The sequence below is a fragment of the Macrotis lagotis genome, chromosome X (assembly GCF_037893015.1).
Source record: "Macrotis lagotis isolate mMagLag1 chromosome X, bilby.v1.9.chrom.fasta, whole genome shotgun sequence".
NCBI classification, from domain to species: Eukaryota; Metazoa; Chordata; class Mammalia; order Peramelemorphia; family Peramelidae; genus Macrotis; species Macrotis lagotis.
In genome coordinates, this window is record NC_133666.1 from 126,940,581 (window position 1) to 126,960,958 (window position 20,378).

Here is a 20,378-nt window from a genome sequence, read left to right on the forward strand (position 1 = left end):
ATTAAGCGTTGTTATACAAAAAGTAAGATAGATAATGGAGCTCTTTGTCCTCAAAGAAACAAAGATGTGCCATAGATTCCTTTTCTTGTCCAAGTGTTTTGAATTTCTATAGGTAGGCCTTGGATGAAAGGCAATTGCCCCCCATGGGCAAGGTTTTCTTCCTTTGCATCTTATGTGTGATTTATTCAAGATTTAGGGTAAACAATTCTTAAAAGTTTCCTCATTAATAGCATTTAAGCAAATCTACTTATACATTTTCAGTCTGGTTAACTGGGATCTTAAGACTTTAAGCAAGACTTTGGGGAAACTCTTTGAACTGTTGAGCTACTTTTGTAAATGTATTTTGGATGGGTGAGCATGCAGGTTAAGGCTTTTGTGAGGTCACTTCTGGAAAGGATTGGACTGCTCAGAGTGTATTCATTTCCTGGTCAGTGGGACCACCTGGGTCTGCTTGCCAAGGACATCCTCCAAGGTGGGTGCTACCATTATGTGTTGGATTTGAAAGGAAGTCATCTTTTAAGTACAAGAACTCTGAAATCCAACATAGTTGTGAAACCAAAGGCCTGATGGACAGTGGAAAATAAGGCTTACATAGGTAACAAATTCTGTGATTGATACAATCAATTCAGCTTCATATTCTCTCTTGAATGCTGTATCTTGGTGCAAATATCTCCTGGAAAACAAGAAGACTTCTCCTTATCTCTTCTTGTCCTTTCTGATGGGACTTGGTAAACTTGATTCTCAGAAGGTGGCACATAGCTACAGTCATTTCTTTTTCAAATTATTTTTTCCATAATCAGACATTGCTATTCTCTCCTTCTACCACCCTCCAATTTGGGACAAAATGAAACCCTTGTAGCAAATATGCAATGGAACACCAAAGGCACTGGAAGCCAATAAGCAAAACAGACTTAAAAGGACATCTTCAATCATCATGCAATCTCTTCAGTGCATGTGAATGCAAGCTGACTTATACAAGCAAGGCTGACTCTATCCACCTTGCAAGAAAAGACACACTCAAGACATCTTTTCTGGGTCACCTACTGTTTATCTGCATAATTACTGAGCCTTTAAGAGACTGTAAATCCATGACTTTCAATCTAATAAATATGAAATAACAAGAGAAGGCTTAATTATATTCAGACTGGGAGTGTCAATGAGATAGGGGTGGAGTCTTGAAAATAACTCATGGGTACCTTCATTCTTGGACTTTATTTCTTCTTTCCAGAATTCAGAACCCGAATACTAATTTCTTAGACAGATACACACACACACACACACACACACACACACACACACACACAAACACAATCCTTGATGCATCTGTGTCTAGTGGGGGATGGGGGAGGGAGGGGAGGAGGAAGGGAAGAGAACAGGATCTCTTTACCTCCACACTGGAGGTAAAGCTAATACTTAGTGCAATTGAAGGAGAACATCTTCTGCACTATACTTGCCAAGGACTCGTCCAGCCTTTGCCAAGACGTCAAGAATAGGGTGCCCACAGCCCATTCATTCTGGGGTGGCTGTCAGGAGACTTATCCTTTTAACTGCCTAGGTCTGCCTCTCCAACTTCTACCCAATGATGTTCAACCCTGGGGGCCAAGCAAGTCTAATCCCGCTTTCACATGACAGTCCCCTACAAATATGATCTTTTTTTCTCAAACTGAACTTTTCCAGTTCCTTCAACTTATATAGTCACAAAATTCTGCTTGCAGGGCATGGTTTGTCTTTTGGGATTACAAATGTTTTCTGAGTTGAGCTTTCACAGTCTGTTAAAAGCACAAAACCCCAGGCTGTAAATAGTTCAATCGTTTGTCTGAAGCACTTTTTTCTTATTACCAGAGATAACTGGCCCTCTGGGAGGTAATATAGCCAAACCATTTCACACCAATTTACAGTGTGAATGGACATTTCCTAAGTGTTATATGCCCATTTCCTCTGATACTAACACTACAAGTTTCCTCATACAAATAGGCAGCTATATAATTAGAGGAAAACATCTGAAATCAAACTGGAAAATCTCCCTAGCCAAAAACATTGTGTTAAGTGACCCAGGGAACAATCAATGCCTTTTCTGAAAATATCTGACATAATAGCATAAACACAGAAAATGGTAGTTTTTTGATCATTTTAATGCTCCCCATGGTGCACAAGTGTACATAGCTCTTTATACTTTATATAGTAATATGTATAATAAAGAAAGTGGTCTTGATGAATAAAGTAAAATGCACAACCGTTTTATTCTGCAATATGTTTTATTGACTCAAAGAATCTTGGAAATTTGAGAGAATTTGGTACTGTTTGAACATGTAAACATTCGATCCTCAAAAGGGAAAAGAACAAGTTCACCCTTTGAGGGAGTGCAGAGTTAAAACTCCTTCAGGAGTTTGTTTTGAGAACAAATAGAAATTGAAAGCATAACCTGCAATTAATTTTTAGGAAAATATAGAACATAATGCCCATTTACAAGGAAATCTTCAAATGCAACATGTAAACAAGTTAGGAAATTGACCCAATATAACTGCTTCTCTTTTTATAAGCAAATCATCATAAATAGTTTTCCATTTGGGACATCCAAACTGTATACCTGGGTGTAAAAAAATTCCAGAAAACACAATACATGCAAAAAATACATTCACTTTAGGACTTCAAATGTGGTTCATGAGATAGAGATGAAGTCATAAAGAAACTTTTCATTCAAAATTCAGTTCATGTGTAATAAAACTCAAAAACTCAATACAGAGGAATATATGCTTGTCCTCTCTTCTAATAACAGAAGAAAATAGATCAAACTAAAAGAATGATGATTCTGGGTAAAAGCTAATTATAAGTCAGCTTCTATTTATTCTTAAAATAATAACAGAATGGGCATTTGTTTTTGATTCACAGCACATGCAAAGATTTCCAGCTTAGAAAGATAAACTAGAGAAGATTTCACCAATAGGATGTCAATCTGGCCATAAAATGACAGAAGAATTATCCATCACTCTCCCTGTGTAAAATAGATCAAAACCAGGGCAACTTAATAAACTGATTTAACTGACGGATCAGTTTCACAAAATGCATTTTGATTCAGCTAATGGGATGAATGGGGACAGTGATTTTTCTGGGTAGACCAGGACGCCTTATCTCATAAGGGCAGTTCACAGAAGGACTCACAAAATAGTGTTCTTGAATGTTCATAGGGAGAAGAGCAGAGGAAAACAACTCACCTATCCTCTCAAGGTGCCTCATCCTAAATTTAGAGTCTTCCTTGGCCTTAGTGTTTTTGGTTATATTAATATAAATTAAAAACTACTTAGAACAATGTTAATTCAAGTGTTTTGGACAAACTACAATTTTCTAGAAGTCATTTCTTTCTAATCTAATACCACATCAAATTAATTCTTTCTAAACAGAGCAGCATATTCCTTTGCAATACAAGTAAATAGCAACAAAATGAGAAAATTCAGTAGTATTATGTCTATACAGACCTGGCTGAATTAAATCTAACTTTTTAAAAATACTTTTTAAAACAACCACTTCATTAACTGACTATTGTTGGATTAAATCTATTTTGTTTTGTTTTGTTTTGTTTTGAAATCCCACTTTATATGACAATATAGCCAAGGGGAAAGAGAAAGAACAAGAGAAGAAAAATGAAATAAGACAACAACGAGTAAGGAAGGTGCAACCTCTGGTCATTTCCTTCAATCTTACAACTCTCCTAACCTTCCTTCCCACTGAAAACCAATGTTAGGCTCTAAGGAATATGAGGGGTACAAAGGAATTGCATTAGCATAGAAGTATCATGATGCCATTGCTTTCTGGTAGAGTTAAGGGGGGCAGTTCAAGTGACTCTGGGGCTCCCAACTCAGAAATGATTCAGCTAGAGGCAGGGACAAGGAATCAGTCAGTGCTAACAACTCTCCTTCCTTTACCCTCAGGGAAGGAGGAATCCTCCAAACTTCTTTCCTCCAACCCTGGAATTTCTTCCTTTTGTCTTCTGCTGGGCCTATCTACAATAAGAAATGCTGCTCAGGGCCCTTTGCCACTACCAACAGAACAGGCTCCCAAACCAGAACTCAGGTTCCTATTTATGGTGATAGTTGAGTAGAAAGAGAGACATAGAGAGAGACAGATAGACAGACACAGTGCAAGAGCACAACTGAGAGCAAAGGAGTTATTTCCTGGGGAAGAGGATTCAACCAGAACAAGGATGTAGGGATAGGACACTCACTCTATGAGGTATGGAAAGATAAGATTACAGACATTTACCAGATTTGAGACAAAAGTGCAATGACAAAAATTCACATTTCTGAGGTGGTGGGGCAGCCTCTGAAATGACCACATCCCTCAAACCTTGCACAAGATCTAGGCCCATCTTTTCTCCCTGCACAAATAGTAATATCCCAATATAAGAATAAAATAAATCTAATTGTAAAAGGCTCACATAGCAAATCTAGACCCTCCAAAATCTACCAGCAACAAGGAGCTGCTGCTGCCAAAACAACCTCCTGTTTAAAGTTCTCTGCAGTGGGTAAAGATTGTCTTGATTCCTCAGCAGGTCACAGCACTGCCATTTACCTCTTGGACAGCATTCATGGCGAGCATTGTCTTGTTAAAGAAGCCTCTCTCTCCACTCCCATCTCCCTCTTCTAGATCTGTTGTCCTAGAGAAATCATCTTCCGCTGTCTCATGGGAAACACCCTTCAGGGCTTTGGTGGCATTGGCCCGGATTGAAATATGGTCCCATCCTCCCTAAAGAAAAGGAGGACATATAAAGAGCAATAAGGGCAGCCTAGCTACTCATTCAGGGAGAGCAGCTACAACAGAGCCAGGAAAGCAAATGAGAACATTGATTTTATTCATTTCATTACCAATATACCTCTTCCCAGGCTGGTTTAGGAGTGAGAAGAACTAGTAAAAACAAATAATCAAAGAAAAAGGGTAAAAACATCACTTGTACAAAAAATATTTATAAGCATCCCTGTTTGTGGTGGCAAAAAATTGGAAATTAAGTGAATGTCTTTCAATTGAGGAACAGCTTAACAAACTGTGGTATATGGTTATCATGGAACACTACTGTTCTATTAGAAACCAGGAGGGATGGGAATTCAGGGAAGCCCAGAAAGATTTGCATGAACTGATGCTGAGTGAGATGAGCAGAACCAGAAAAACACTGCACACCCTAACAGCAACATGGGGGTGATGATCAACCTTGATGGACTTGCTCAGCCCTCCAGTGCAACACCCAGGGACAATTTTGGTTTGTCTGCAATGGAGAATACAGAGACTACCTCTGTATCCAGAGAAAGAGAGAAAGAATTATGGACTTTGAACAAAGACCAAAGACTATTACCGTCAAATTAGGGAAAAAACCCATTATATTATTTTGTAATTTTACTATCTCATACTTTATTTTTTTTACTATCTCATACTTTATTTTTTTCCTTAAGGATATGATTTCTCTGTCATCACATTCAACTGAGATCACTGTATAACATAGAACCAATGTAAAGACTAAACAGAATGCCTTTTGTGGGGGGTGGAGGGAGGGAAGCAAGAACGGGGGGGAAAATTGTAAAACTCAAAATAAATAAAATCTTTCTTAAAAAAAAATAAAGGAGGGGGTGGCTAGGTGGTGCAGTGGATAAAGCACTGGCCCTGGAGTCAGGAGTACCTGGGTTCAAATTCGGTCTCAAACACTTAATAATTACCTAGTTGTGTGGCCTTGGGCAAGCCACTTAACCCCATTTGGCCTTGCAAAAACCTAAAAAAAATAAATTTAAAAAAATAAAGGAATCAAGTACAGGTTATCAATCTCCTGACACAGAAGTGCTAGACTTAAGGTACAGAATGAGATTTAAAATGTGATTTAAATGTGATTTTAAAAAATTTATTTTTAATAATTATAATCATTTATTTTCTCTTCCTCTCAATGCCCCTCCAGTGGGGAGAAAATAAAACTCAAAAGAAAAGCAAAACTTTTGCAACAAATATGGTAGCCAAGTATGTTGGTACATGCCTATGGTCTCTTTTACCCAAGGAAGCTGAGGTTAGTAGATCAACTGATCCAGTACTGATATGATGGGCCCCGGGGAACTGAGGGCCTCCAGCCTGCCTAAGTTGGCTGAGGTTGGAAACCAAAACTCTCATGTCAGTCAGCAGTGGGATGGAGCCCTAGAGTAGCCACTGCACTTTCAACATGCAAAAATTAAGAAGACACAGTACCAAAAAACACCAACAAATCTCTAACAATGATAACAACAACAAAAAAAAATGTACAGAAAAACAGAACAAATTCCCACTTTTGTTTATTTTAGATATAACAAACTTGTGGATTTCTTTTGATTGACTATGTTTATTTTGTGGCTTATGTTTTTCTTTGTTTATTAGGGAGAGGAGAATTTGGAGGAAGAAAAAAGAATCAAAATGAAAGAAGGAAGGAGAGAAGGGAAGAAAAAAAGAAGGTCATTGAAACATTTTATCAGAATGAACAAAGTGTACAAAAGGCTTTTCTAACTTGAATATTACATGCATTGTCAGTCCAAATCATTATATTATATGTAGTTTTTAAAGGAAATTATTCTGTAATGAATCATCAAAATTTTTTAAAATGAAAATTTTCAGAGAGAATAGAAAAAAGTTATATATGAACCTGTCTCAATTATATACAGCTTGTTTTTTTTAAAAACTATAAATTTTCTGTTGTTTTCAATACTGTCCTGTTTTTGTTTTCTCTGAACTTCCTTCTATTTCTCTTTACGTTCTTTTAAATGCCTCAATGACATTTTCTTTTCTTGGACAATATTATTGATATTCTCCATCTTTCTCCAATTAAAAAAGAAAAACAAAAACTCTTTATAGGAATTATTACACAGACCCACAGATACACTCATTCATTTTCTACACATTGTACATGTCCAAAAAGGTACGTCTCCTTGAGTCTCTCTATTTTGTCTGCCAGGATATACACAGCTTGTTCCATCATAGATTCTTTCTAGTTGTAGCTGGCCACCAAATTGATCAGTTCTTGAGTCTTTCAAAACCATTCCTCTAGGGCAACTAGGTGGTGCAATGGAAAGAGTACTGTCCCTGGAGTCAGGAGGACCTGAGTTCAAATCTAGACTCAGACACTTAATAAAATCTAGACTCAGACACTTAATAATTACCCAGCTGTGTGATCTTGGGCAAATCACTTAATCCCACTGCCTTACAAAAAAAACCCCTAAAAAACTATTCCTCCTACTTCACATTAGGCATTCTAGTATCTTCCTCTCAACTAACAGAGGCAAATATTAAATAGGAAGGATTCCTACAGCTGGCCATGCCACACATGACTCCAAAGTCACCAGATTTTAAGACTAGAGGAAAGAGGTGTGGACATGGGTCTTTATGGTCTTACTGGAGCCTCAGTATGAAGAGAAGGAAGAAGGGTGCCAGACATGTGGTTCCCAAGTTCCAATTTCTAAAAGCATCTTCAGAGAGATAGTCTCCCACCCCCTCCATCTCTCTCAGTTTTGTCAAGGTTTCAGCTTGGGAAGGTGGCACCTGGTAACCAGAATGTCCTCTACCCCTTCCTTCTTCACTAAGTATGGTGAGTAAACATTTTAGAGAGTAACTCAGTTTTTGAATCTCTGCCAGATGTTCAGGAAGAATGTGTTATCCCAAAAGCTTTGCCCTCAAGTGGCTGGAAAAGTCAAACAAAACACTACTGTGGTAGAATTCTACAGCACAGTAGATGGATGTCCTCTGTCTGACCACATAACTGGACATCCTGGGCCCAAGACTGCCCAGTGGGAGCTGCTTTGCCTCCATTCTCAGCAGGGATGCCACTGCGTGTTCCACCATCTCAATCCCAAAGAAAGGTTCCACACTCACCCCAATACCATAATCCCATCCTTGTCCTTTTGGCTCCCGGGGCTGTACTCCTGTTCTGTGACACACAGTCCCACAGCTCAGGCTGTGGCTTCCTTGGACCTTATTGGCAATGACCCAGACCTGAAATGGAAGAAAGACTGAAATCCCTGACTGTCCCATTCCATTGCAACTGGATTGGAAAAGTATGACAAAAGAGAAATATCCTGAGTAATGCTTTACAGAAACTTTAAAAAATCAGAAGGAAGGGGTACAGCTAACCTAGAAATAAAGGAAATTGTGACAGGCTCAGAGGACATAGCTGAGATAAAGTAGTGGAGAGGCCACATGCATGCAAAAGAGATTCAAATCCTCTGGGTTCAGATTTGAGCTTGCACTAATACCCCAGGAGCAAGTGTCTAACTAAATGGCTTTTAATGACCATATATTTGGGAAAACATATGCTGACCTGGTCCAGTGGGCCAACAGAAACTTTGCGGACATTATTAGAGACATGGTCCCAGCTGGATCCTTGTGGGTAGCTGGGGGTGATTCCCTGTCGGTACCACAAATTGCCTAGGAAGAACAAGGAAGCGGTTAGTATAAGGAATGTGCTACTTCTAAAAGGCTCTGCTCTTCATCATCCCTTGGACAACAGAAGCCAAATCCAGCCCCACTGAAGCTGCTTGTGGCCAAGAAGGAAAGCCGCTTCCTTCTTCCAGCTTTATGCTTTTGGCTTTTACAGACTTAATCAAACCAGACTTTTTTTTTTTTAAATAGCCCTAGACTTCCTTTTGTGGGGGGAACTGGTTTACTCTAGGTTGAGCAGCCACCTGTGAGTCCTGATCAGCAAAGAAGTTTAAAGCTGCTGTTTTTCCAGTTTGGGGAGCTGAGTGGTCCCCTGCCCCCAGGGGCTGAGGAACCCCTGCAGCTCAGAGCTCAAGTGATTACCAACTTCTGCCTCTTCCTGGCATTGGTGATGCCACACATGTGCCAATGCAGCTGACTAGGTATTATTACCTTGATTTTAGAGGTAAAGAAACTTAGGCAGAAAGAAATGAAGTAATCTGTCTCAAGATCAAATTTTAAAGTCAGATGCTCAACTAATCTGAATCCCAGAGTCACTTCACTGGGTTAGTGGCAGGATCCAGTCTTCCTCCTAATAAGGCTGTCCAATAATTAATTTGTTTTCTTTTGTTTGTTTTTGCAAGGCAATGGTGTTATGTGACTTGCCCAAGGTCACGCAGCTAGGCAATTATTAAATGTCTGAGGCTGGATTTGAACTAAAGTCATCTTCACTCCAGGGCCAGTGCTCTAACCACTGTGCCACCTAGCTGCCCCCTGTCCTAGAATTAATTCCTGAGTTCATTATTCTGTACATGCAACAGAGCAAAAGCCTAACAATCAGACTGGAAGGAAAACTGCTTATGCCTTCTACTGCTCTAGGTTTCTGGGACAACTGGTATAGTTTACATTGTCAGACACAAATCTGACTTCTTTGTGCAAGGGATAGTTAATGAAGGGGGAGGGCACAGGGAGGAGTGAAATGAAAAATGACTGATGAAAAGACAGGATTTCAATAAAGTATATATTTTTAATTGGGTCTTCTCATTCACAATAAACTTGATGATCTGCTATAGTACAAAAGAGAGTGTAACAATGTTTGTCATTAGGTGATACCTTGCCAATATAGATTTTCTCATAGGGCCACATCTTATCAATGATCTGAACCCTTGGTGACTCTGAGGAGCAGTATTATGGAGCACTCCAAAAGTCTGAGGAGTAACTAAGCCATTCAGCAACACAGAAGCTATATCTGCTATAATTATAACTGTCTATTAGGAAAAAGCTTGCTAGCTAAGGCAACTAAAATAAAGTTTCACAATCACTTAAGTGGTTTTCTTGTTAAATGGTCAGATCTTGTTTACCTATGGATTTCATGGATAATCATAATTTCTGAAAAGCCAATAAAATTTGTTTTTTTCCAATATTTATATCAAGTCTTTCTGTGGTGGATAAGAATTGGAAATTGAGGGGATGTCCATAAATTGGGGAATGGCTAAACAAACTGTGGTAAATGATTGTGAAGAAATATTACTGTGCTATTAGAAATGACAAGCAGGATGATTTCAGAAAAACCTGGAAAAACTTACATGAACTGATGCAAGGTGAGAAGAACCAGGAGAAAGTTGTATATAGTAACAGCAATATTGTACAATAAAGAACTGTGAATAACTTGCTATTCTCAGCAATGCAATGTTTCAAGGAAATCCCAAAGGATTCATGATGAAAGGTGCTATTCACCCCCAGAGAAAGAACCGATATTGTCTGAATACAGACTGAAGCATGCTATTTTTATCTTTCTCTTTTTTTTTGTTCAAGTTTTCCAATTTAAAATGACTTGTATGGAAATCTTTTACATGATTGCACATGTAATCCAATTTATATTGGATTGTTTACTGTCTCAAAAAATTGTCTTAACATTAAAAAAACCAAAAAACTTCCCTAACTGATATGCAAATAGAAATAATACATTTGAAAAAGTGCTTTTTCAAAGCACTTTTCCATCTAATATCTCATCTGATCCTATAAGGTACATAAGGCATGTAGTAGTATTTAAGGGAATTTAGGAAATTAAGGCCTCAATTTCCTCACTTGTTAAATGGTTACTCAAGTTATAAGGTAGTAAGGTACAGAGGAGAACCTAGAATCTCAGTCTTCAGCTTTTTTGCAAAAGATCATACTTCTGGGGTAGCTAGGTGGCACAGTGGATAGAACACTGGCTCTGGAGTCAGGAGGCCTGAGTTCAAGTCCAGTCTCAAACTCTTAATAATTGCCTAGCTGTGTCACTTTAACCCTTTGCCATAAATAAAATTTAAAAAAAAATTTTTTTTAAAAAGATCATACTTCTTAAATGTCTGTCACACAGACATACCGTAACAGTGAAGACAAATCAAAAACAACTTACCATTTTCATCGAGTGCATATACTGATGTCTGCCCCACTGACACCTGCTTTAATTTCTGCTTTGGAGGAGAAGGAATGTGATACCAACAATCACCTGAAAACAGAAACCCACTTATAAATTGCAGCTGAGAAATAAGACAACAGACAGCTCTCCTACTCCAGTCCTGTCTCCACACAAAACTATTACTAATTATTGCTAATTCAGGTAGAGAATGCCTTAAAGCTGATTTCCTGTCCTTGATCTTGAAAAAGTGGAATGGGGGAGAGGTATAAATTAGTCATTAATTCCAGGGTCAAGGTGTTCCTTCCGAGTTAATTTCTGTCCCTACCATTCTACAAAGCTATTCTCTCAAGTTCTGGTGACTTCTTACTCCTCCATTCTGAAGATGTTATTCTCCTAGCTCAGGGTGGCTTGTATTGACTTCTGTCACGTGTTCCTTCCTACTTCTTCCCCTTCCCTTCTGGTCTCTGGTCTTCCACACCCTTAGAAAAGGCATTTAGGGGCAGCTAGGTGGTGCAGTGGATAGAGCACTGGCCTTGGAGTCAGGAGTACCTGGGTTCAAATCCGACCTCACATACTTAATAATAATAATTACCTAGCTGTGTGGCCTTGGGCAAGCCCCTTAACCCTATTTGCCTTGCAAAAAAAACCGAGAGAGAGAGAGAGAGAGAGAGAGAGAGAGAGAGAGAGAGAGAGAAGGAATTACAGGGCGGCTAGGTGGCACAGTGGTTAAAGAACCGGCCCTGGAGTCAGGAGGACCTGGGTTCAAATCCGGCCTTGGGCACTTCATAATTACCTAGCTGTGTGGCCTTGGGCAAGCCACTTAACCCCAAACCCCATTTGCCTTGCAAAAAAAGAAATGATGCTGAAAAGGCATCTATAAGTTCTTTCTCAGTTATGTCAGTCACTAGCCCATGGTTTCAGCAGGGTACCCAAATATCCAGCTCCAGCTGCATCCTCTTTCTTAAACTCCAGACTTGCATGATCTGCACCTCACTGTATTGAATATTGAAGTCATCTTTCTTCTCCAGTCTGTTCTTCCTATTGACTTGCATGTTTCTATTGATGATACCCATTTAATTTGGCAAACATTTATTAGGTCCCTACTATAAAATAAGGAAGCATGCTTGATAAAAAGACTATAGACATCCCTACCATCAAAGACCTTAAGAGTCTAACTGGGGAGATAGAGGATATTCATGTCTAAATCTCTCTCCATGAAAAGAGCAGGACAAAGTGCTTTATTGTTAGGATTGGATGGGAAGCTCTTCTTGAAGACCAGGCACTATGCTGGTGCAAGAGACATACAATCCAAACAGTCCCTACTCTGAGGGATCCCTGGGGGGAAAAGAAACCTGAAAACAAAACAAAGTGGATCAAGGTTCCAGGAAGTACAATGGAAAGAGCAGGGCAATGATAGGAACTGAGAAATGCTGAGACAGATGGGGATAAGAATACAAGGAGGGCTAGGAGAGGTCTGAATGATAGCCAGAGGAGGGGACAAGGACTTCTTAACACAGGGCAAGGGAAATAATACTAAGTAGAGAGAAGTTTGCAGACTAAATCAACCTCAATCAGAATTTTCCCTCATCCTTCCTCAGTATCCAATCAGTGGCCAAGAATCGTCAAATTCAGCCTCACAAGTTCCCTCAGACTCATCCTCATTACTTCATTGATCTTCCTACCTCAGCGTTGCCCTTCTTCTACTTAATTCTCCACATGGCTGCCGAAGCACAGGTCTGACCCCAGTACTTCTCAGATCAAGAAGCTCCCCACTGCTTATAAAAGTATAAAGCACTCTTTGGCATTGAAAGCTCTTCATCAACTGGTCCTGGCCCATCTTTCCAAGACAGTTCTATACATTATTTCCCACTGAACACTCCATGCTCCATCCTACTTACCATTCTCCAGACATATATTCCATTCCACTTCTCCCCTTTGTGCCCTTGTCCCTGGAATGTTCTCCCTCCTCACCTCTGCCTCTTGAATCTCTAGCTAACTTAAAGGCCCAGGTCACAAAGTCTATCATGATTCCCCCCAACTGTTTTTGGAGAGAATATGCCAACCTCAGTATTTATTTTGTATATATCCTACATTTACCTAACCACACACATGGTACATCCATCCAGTAGAATAGAAACTCCCTGGAGACAGGCATTTAAAATTTTTATCTTAGTATACTCAGGTCTTATATAGTGCCTAAGCCCAGAACTGATTAATGAATGCTTACTGACTGACCAACTGGATGTCAGTGTGACAGTGGCTTGTCACTGTTTGGTCACCCAGCTGGCACCCTCTCCGATGCTTAAACCCTCAGAGTAGAATCCTTTTTACTTCTTCGCATTAACTGGATATTCAACAAGTCATCAAAGTCTCTAGAAGTTTCTCTTTGCAGTACTGGACAGGCTCTCTATCATGACCTTAGATGGCCCTCATTAGCTTTGGAAGACTGAGATTATCAATGCACCTCCAGTCTCTCTACTGGCATTCTACCCTACACACATTTATGCCAGACTAGTCTTTATTAAAAAGATAGATGTATGGGAATTCTCCTTGTTAAGATTTGCAAGATGAGCAGAACCAGAAGAACATTGTACATCCTAACAGCAACATGGGGGTGATGATCAACCTTAATGGACTTGCTCATTCCATCTGTGCAACAATCAGGCACAATTTTGGGATATCTGGGGAAAATACAATCCATATCAAGAGAAAGAATTGTGGAGTTTGATCAAAGCCCAAAGACTATTACCTTTAATTAAAAAAAAAAACTTATATGTAATTTTGCTATTTCTTATACTTCATGTTTCTTCCTAAAGGATATGATTTCTCTCTCATCACATTCAATTTAGAACAATGCATACCATAGAAACAATGTAAAGATTAACAGAGTGCCTTCTGTGGGGGATGGGGGAAGGGAAGCAAGATGAGGGAAAAAATTGTAAAATTTAAAATAAATAAAATCTTTCTTTTTAAAAAATTTTTATTTTATTTTGAATTTTTTACAATTTTTCCCTCATCTTGCTTCCCTCCCCCCATAGAAGGCAGTCTTTTAGTCTTTACATGTTTTCCATAGTATAATATTGATCTAAGTTAAATGTGATGAGAGAGAAATCATATCCTTAAGGAAAAAAAAATATTGTGCCTGATTGTTGCACTAATGGAATGAGCAAGTCCATCAAGGTTGACCATCGCCCCCATGTTGCTGCTAGGGTACACAATGTTCCTCTGGTTCTGCTCATTTCACTCAGCATCAGTTCATGCAAATCTTTCTGGGCTTCCCTGAATTCCCATCCCTCCTGGCTTCTAATAGAACAACAGTATTCCATCACACACATATACCACATTTTGATAAACCATTCCCCAACTGAAGGACATTTACATTAATTTCCAATTCTTTGACACCACAAACAGAGATGCTAGGAATATTTTTGTACAAGTGATGTTTTCTTTTTTATACATTACTAAAATATTCTTGTTTGAGTAAACATAATACCCCCTCTCTCTCAAAAATATAGACACTCATGAGAAATAAAGTAAAGAGAAAAAAATGTGTTTCAGTCTGTGTTCTGATACCAATAGCTGTGTTTTGGGTGGATCACATTCATTATGATAAGTCCATCATAAAAATTACTTCCATATTTTTGCACTGGTACTGTTGCTGATTGTAATTCCTTCCATCCATTCCTCTCCACTACCATATATTATATTTTCCCTCTCCTTTCACTCTGTCCCTCTTCTAAAATGTGCTGTGGGGTAGCTGAGTAGCACAGCGGACTGATCACCAGCCCTGGGGCCAAGAGGCCCAGAGTCCACATAGAATTCCTGAGATCCCACAAGCACCTGGCCCTGTGGTCCCAGACAGATGACCCAATCCCAGCCCCTTGCAAGAAGTAAAAAAGAAAATATGTTATATCTGACTATTCTATCCTATGATCTACCCTCTTTTCTATCACATACATTCCCCTCCGTTCCCTCTTTCCCCCTTCTCTCCTTTTTACTCTGGATGTCTATACCCTATTTAGTGTGTATGCTGTTTCCTCTCTGAGCCATTTCTGATGAGAGGGCTCCCTCATTCCCCCTCGCCTTTCCCCTTCTGCCTTTCATATCATTACAAAAGCTCATTGTAATATACATACATACATAAATATATATATATATATATTAGATTTTTCAAGGCAATGGGGTTAAGTGGCTTGCCCAAGGCCACATGGCTAGGTAATTATTAAGTGTCTGAGGCTGGATTTGAACCCAGGTACTCCTGACTCCAAGGCCTGTGCTCTATTCACTGCGCCACCTAGCTGCCCCTATATATATATATATCTTTTATACAAAATATCTTAGCCTATTCCACTTCTCCTTTCTCTTATTCCCAGTGCATTTCCCTTTTTGCCACTGACCTCAGTTTTACAATATATCTTCAAATTCAGCCCTCTCCTATGCTTCATCTATAAAAGCTCCTTCTAACAGCTCTAGTAAATGAGGAGTTTCCATATTAATATTATCAGTATCATTTTTCTATGCAGGAATACATGCAGTTCATCATGATTAACTCCCTCATATTTTACCCTTCTCCTCCGCTCTCTATGTTTCACCTGAGTCCTGTATTTGAAGGTCAAACTTTCTGTTCAGCTCTGGTCATTTCAACAGGAACTGGAATTCCCCTAGTTCAGTGAAAGTCCACCTTTTTCCCTGGAAGAGGATGTTCAGTTTTGCTGGGCAGTTAATTCTCGGTTGCATTCCAAGCTCTCTTGCCTTCCAGAATATTATATTCCAAGCCCTACAAGCCTTTAATGTAGTTGCTGCTAAGTCCTGTGTGATCCTGACCGCAGCTCCATGATATATGAATTGTGTCCTTCTGGCTGCTTGTAATATTTTCTCTTTGACTTGGGAGATCTGGAACCTGGCTATAATATTCCTGGGGGTTGGGTTTTTTTTTTATCTCTTTCCAGGGGAAATCAGTAGATTCTCTCAACTTCTATTTTGCCCTCTGCTTCTAGGACATCAGGGCAATTTTCCTGTAGGGTTTTTAAATTTTTTTTTTAATTTTCATCTATTTGTATGTGCATATTTCCAAGTTACAGAATTTCCCTCCACCCTCCTTTCCCACCACTTCAGTAGGTAACAGTCAGGTTAGCATTTTTATATACATATTTTGTTAAACATATTTACAAATTAGTAATTTTTGGTATGAGGAATTAGGATTAAGGAAGAGATATATGAGATAACTTTTATAGTGTTCATAAGATTTGGTAGGGGTGGTTTTTTCTGTATGTTTTGTTTTGTTTTGTTTTTCTTCCTCTGGTTGGGGATAATATAGATCAATACCAGTCTAATACAATTGTCCTAGCTCTCTGGACTGTTGAGAGGAGTGATTTCCATCAAGGTTGTTCATCTCATAATGTTATTGATTAGCTCTACTCCCTTTGCTCAGCATTAGATCCCTTAAGTCAGCTCCATACTTCTCTAGAGTCTGACCATTTATGGTTTCTTACAGAATAATAATATCCCATAGTGTTCTTGTACCATAAATTTTTAGCAATTCCCCAATTGATGGGTATACCCTCAATTTTCAATTCTTTGCCACTACAAAAAGAGCTGCTACAAATATTTTGGAACATGTAGGACTTCTCCCATTTTTCACAATTTCTTCCGGATATAGTCCTAGAATTGGAATTACTGGGTCAAGGGGTATAAACAGTTTTATCGCTTTGGGGCATAGCTCCATATTGCAGGATGGGTTTTTTCTAATGCTCCTTTTATTCTCTTCAGTATCTTTATTATTACTATTATTACAATAATTTTGTTATAAGAGTAAACATAACCTCCCCAAGAAGATAAGAAACCTTAAGAATAGTGAGAGAGATGGGGCGGCTAGGTGCCATAGTGTATAGAACACAGTCCCTGGAGTCAGGAGTAACCAAGTTCAAATCCATAATTACCTAGCTGTGTGGCCTTGGACAAGCCACTTAACCCCATTTGCCTTACAAAAGCCTAAAAAAAAAAAGAACAGTGAGAGAGAAAACAAAATGTACTTCAGTCTGTGTTCAAATTCCAATGGCTCTGTCTCTGGGGTGAGTTGTGCCTTCTTTACCATAAGTCCACCACAGAAGTTACTTCAATATTTTTCCCCACAACTGCTATTACTAGCTGTACCTCCACTCTATTCCTCCTCACTCTCATTTATTCTATTCTCTCTCTCTCTCTCTCTCTCTCTCTCCTTTCATTCTTGCCCTGTCCAAAAGTGTGTTGTATCTGAGTACCCTCTCCCACAATCTTCCCTCTCTTCTATCACTTATTCCCCCTTCCCTTCATCCATTTTCTCTTATCCCATCCTTTTCTTCTCATTTTTCTCTAGGGTAAGATAGATTTCCTCACCCTATTAAGTGTATGTTATTTCCTCTCTGGGCTATTTCTAGGTGAGAATGAAGGTTCACTCATTCCCCCTTGCTTTTCCCTTTACCACTCCAGTGAAAAAGATTTTTCTTGACTCTTATTATGAAATCTCTTAGCTTCTTCTTCATCTCCTTTCCCTTCCTCCCAGTAGTTTCCTTTACCACCCATTGACTCCATCTTTTTACTATATTATATCATTATATTCTGCTCCTTCCTGTGCCCTGTCTATATATGCTCCTTGTAACAGCTCTTATAAATGAAAAAGTTCATATGAGTTATCAATATCTTCTTTCTATGCAAGAATACAAACAGTTCAATATCATTAAGTTCCTCATAGTTAGCCCTTCTTATCCACCTCCTCTATGGTTCACCAGAGTCCTATACTTGGAGATCTTTCGGTTCAGCTCTTGGGAACTCAGGAACATTTGCAAGTCCCATTTCCATCTTTTCCCCAGAAAGAGGATGCTCAGTTTTGCTGGGTAGTTGATTCTCAGTTATAAACCAAGATCTTTTGCCTTCCAGAATGTCACCAATCCCTACGAGCCCTTCATGCAGATGCTGTCAGATCCTGTATAATCCTGACTATGGAGCCTTGGTAGTTGAATTGTTCATTTCTGGCAGCTTTTAGAAATGTTTTCTGATTTGGGATTTTGGAATTGGCTATAATAATCCTGGAAGTTTTTCTTTTGGGATCTCTTTCAGGAGGTGATTGGTGAATTCCCTCAATTTCTGTTTTACCCTTTGCTTCTAGGATCTTGGGGCAATTTTTTTTGCTGCATTATTTCTTGAAAAATGCATTCTAGGGGCAAATATCAACTGCTCATGGATAGGGAGAGCTAATATAATAAAAATGACAATTCTACCAAAACTAAACTATCTGTTTAGTGCCCTACCAATTAAAATTCCAAAAAAATACTTTAATGAGTTAGAAAAAAATTGTAAGTAAATTCATATGGAGAAATAAAAAGTCAAGAATTGCCAGGAGCTTAATGAAAAAAATGTAAATGAAGGTGGCTTAGCACTACCTGATATAAAATTATATTATAAAGCAACAGTCATCAAAACTGGTATTGGCTAAGAAATAGAGTGGTGAACCAGTAGAATAGACTAGGTGTAAAAGCAGGAGAGGATTATAGTAATCTGCTGTTTGATAAACCCAAAGAGTCAGGCCATTGGGATAAAAACTCCCTCTTTGATAAAAATTGCTGGGATAATTGGAAGTTAGTATGGAAGAAACTTAGATTAGACCAACACCTCACACCTTTTACCAAGATAAGATCCAAATGGTTACAGGACATAGACATAAAAAACAATACTATAAGCAAATTAGAAGATCAAGGACTAGTCTACCTGTCAGATCTATGGAAAGGGGAACAGTTTATGACTAAGGAAGAGTTGGAGAACATCTCTAAAAACCAATTAGATGATTTCTATTACATTAAATTAAAAAGCTTTTGCACAGATAAAAAACATTGTAACCAAGCTCAAAAGAAATGTAGTAATTTGGGAAACAATCTTTACAACTAATGATTCTGACAAAGGACTCATTTCTAAAATATACAGAGAACTGAGTCATATTTTTAAAACAAAAAGCCATTCCCCAATTGACAAATGGTCAAAGGATATGCAAAGGCAATTTACAGATGAGGAGATCAAAGCAATCCATAGCCATATGAAAAAATGCTCTAAATCATTAATTATTAGAGAAATGCAAATTAAAGTTTCTCTGAGGTACCACCTCACACCACTCAGATTGGCCAGTATGACTAGGAAGGATAATGATCATTGTTGGAAGGGATGTGGGAAATCTGGGACACTATTACACTGTTGGTGGAGCTGTGAACTCATCCAACCCTTCTGGAGAGCTATTTGGAACTATGCCGAAAGGGCAACAAAAATGTGCATACCCTTTGACCCAGCAATACCACTACTGGGTCTATACCCTGAAGAGATGAGGGAAAAGGGTAAAAACATTACTTGTACAAAAATATTTATAGCAGCCCTGTTTGTGGTGGCAAAGAATTGGAAATCCAGTAAATGTCCTTCAATTGGAAAACTGCTTAGCAAACTGTGGTATATGTATGTCATGGAACACTATTGTTCTATTAGAAACCAGGAGGGATGGGATTTCAGGGAAAACTGGAGGGATTTGCATGAACTGATGCTGAGTGAGATGAGCAGAACCAGAAAAACAGTGTACACCCTAACAGCAACATGGGAGTGATGTTCAACCTGGAAGGACTTACTCCATCAGTGTAACAATTGGGAACAATTTTGGGCTGTCTGCAAAGGAGAGTACCATCTGTATCCAGATAAGGAGCTGTGGAGTTTGAACAAAGTACAAGGACTATTCCCTTTAATTTGGGGAAATAAACCAGATATCTTTTTGTCTGATCTTGTTAACTCTGAGAATTCTGTTCTCTTTTAAGGATATGATTTCTCTCTCATCACACCCAATTTGGATCAAGGTACAATATGGAAACAAAGTAAAGACTGACAGAGTGCTATCTGTGGGGTGGGGGTGGGGGAGGGAAGCAAGATTGGGGGAAAATTGTAAAACTCAAATAACATCTTTAATAAAAATAAAAAAATTTTTAAAAAAAGGAAAAAAGAAAAATGCATTCTAGGCTCTTTTCCTGATCGTGGCTTTCAGATAGTCCAATAATTTTCAAATTATTTCTTCTGGATCTGTTTTCGAGGTTGGTTGTTTTTCCAATGAGATAGTATACATTTTCTTCTAATTTTAGGCTTTTTGGGAAGAGTTTTATTTCTTCCTGATTTCTTACAAAGTCATCAGCTTCCTTTAGTTCCACTCTGCATTTGAAGGAGTTATTTTCTTTAGAGAGCTTTTTTATCTCCTTTTCCAGCTGGCCAATTCTGCTTTTTAAGGCATTCTTCTCCTCATTTGCCTTTTGTTTTGCTCTTTCCATTAGACCTAAACTGGTTTTTAACATATTATTTTCTTCAGTATTTTTTTCTATTTCTTTCACCAAACTATTGATTTGGTTTTAATGATTTTTCTGCATAGCTCTCATTTCTCCTCCCAATTTTTCCTCCAACTCCCCTAACTGCTTTTCAGTCTGTATTGAGCTCATCCATAGTCTGAGCCCATTTTCTATTTCTCTTGGAGGATTTGGAAGCTTCAATTTTGTCACCATCTTAGTATGTGTTTTGA

General features: G+C 38.6%; 1 protein-coding gene across 2 annotated transcripts in view; it reads right to left on the reverse strand.

The window, feature by feature from the left end:
• Positions 1–2,116: 2,116 nt before the first annotated feature.
• TECPR1 (tectonin beta-propeller repeat containing 1) overlaps positions 2,117–20,378 on the reverse strand; it is an 81,050-nt gene continuing 62,788 nt past the window's right edge. For both annotated transcript variants that reach the window (XM_074202774.1, XM_074202776.1), the window contains 4 exons: positions 10,808–10,900; positions 8,309–8,415; positions 7,864–7,983; positions 2,117–4,740 (listed from right to left, as the gene is read on the reverse strand). In XM_074202774.1, coding sequence (XP_074058875.1) covers positions 4,540–4,740; positions 7,864–7,983; positions 8,309–8,415; positions 10,808–10,900 — 521 coding nt within the window. In that variant the 3' untranslated portion in view covers positions 2,117–4,539. The remainder of the gene's footprint in view (positions 4,741–7,863; positions 7,984–8,308; positions 8,416–10,807; positions 10,901–20,378) is intronic.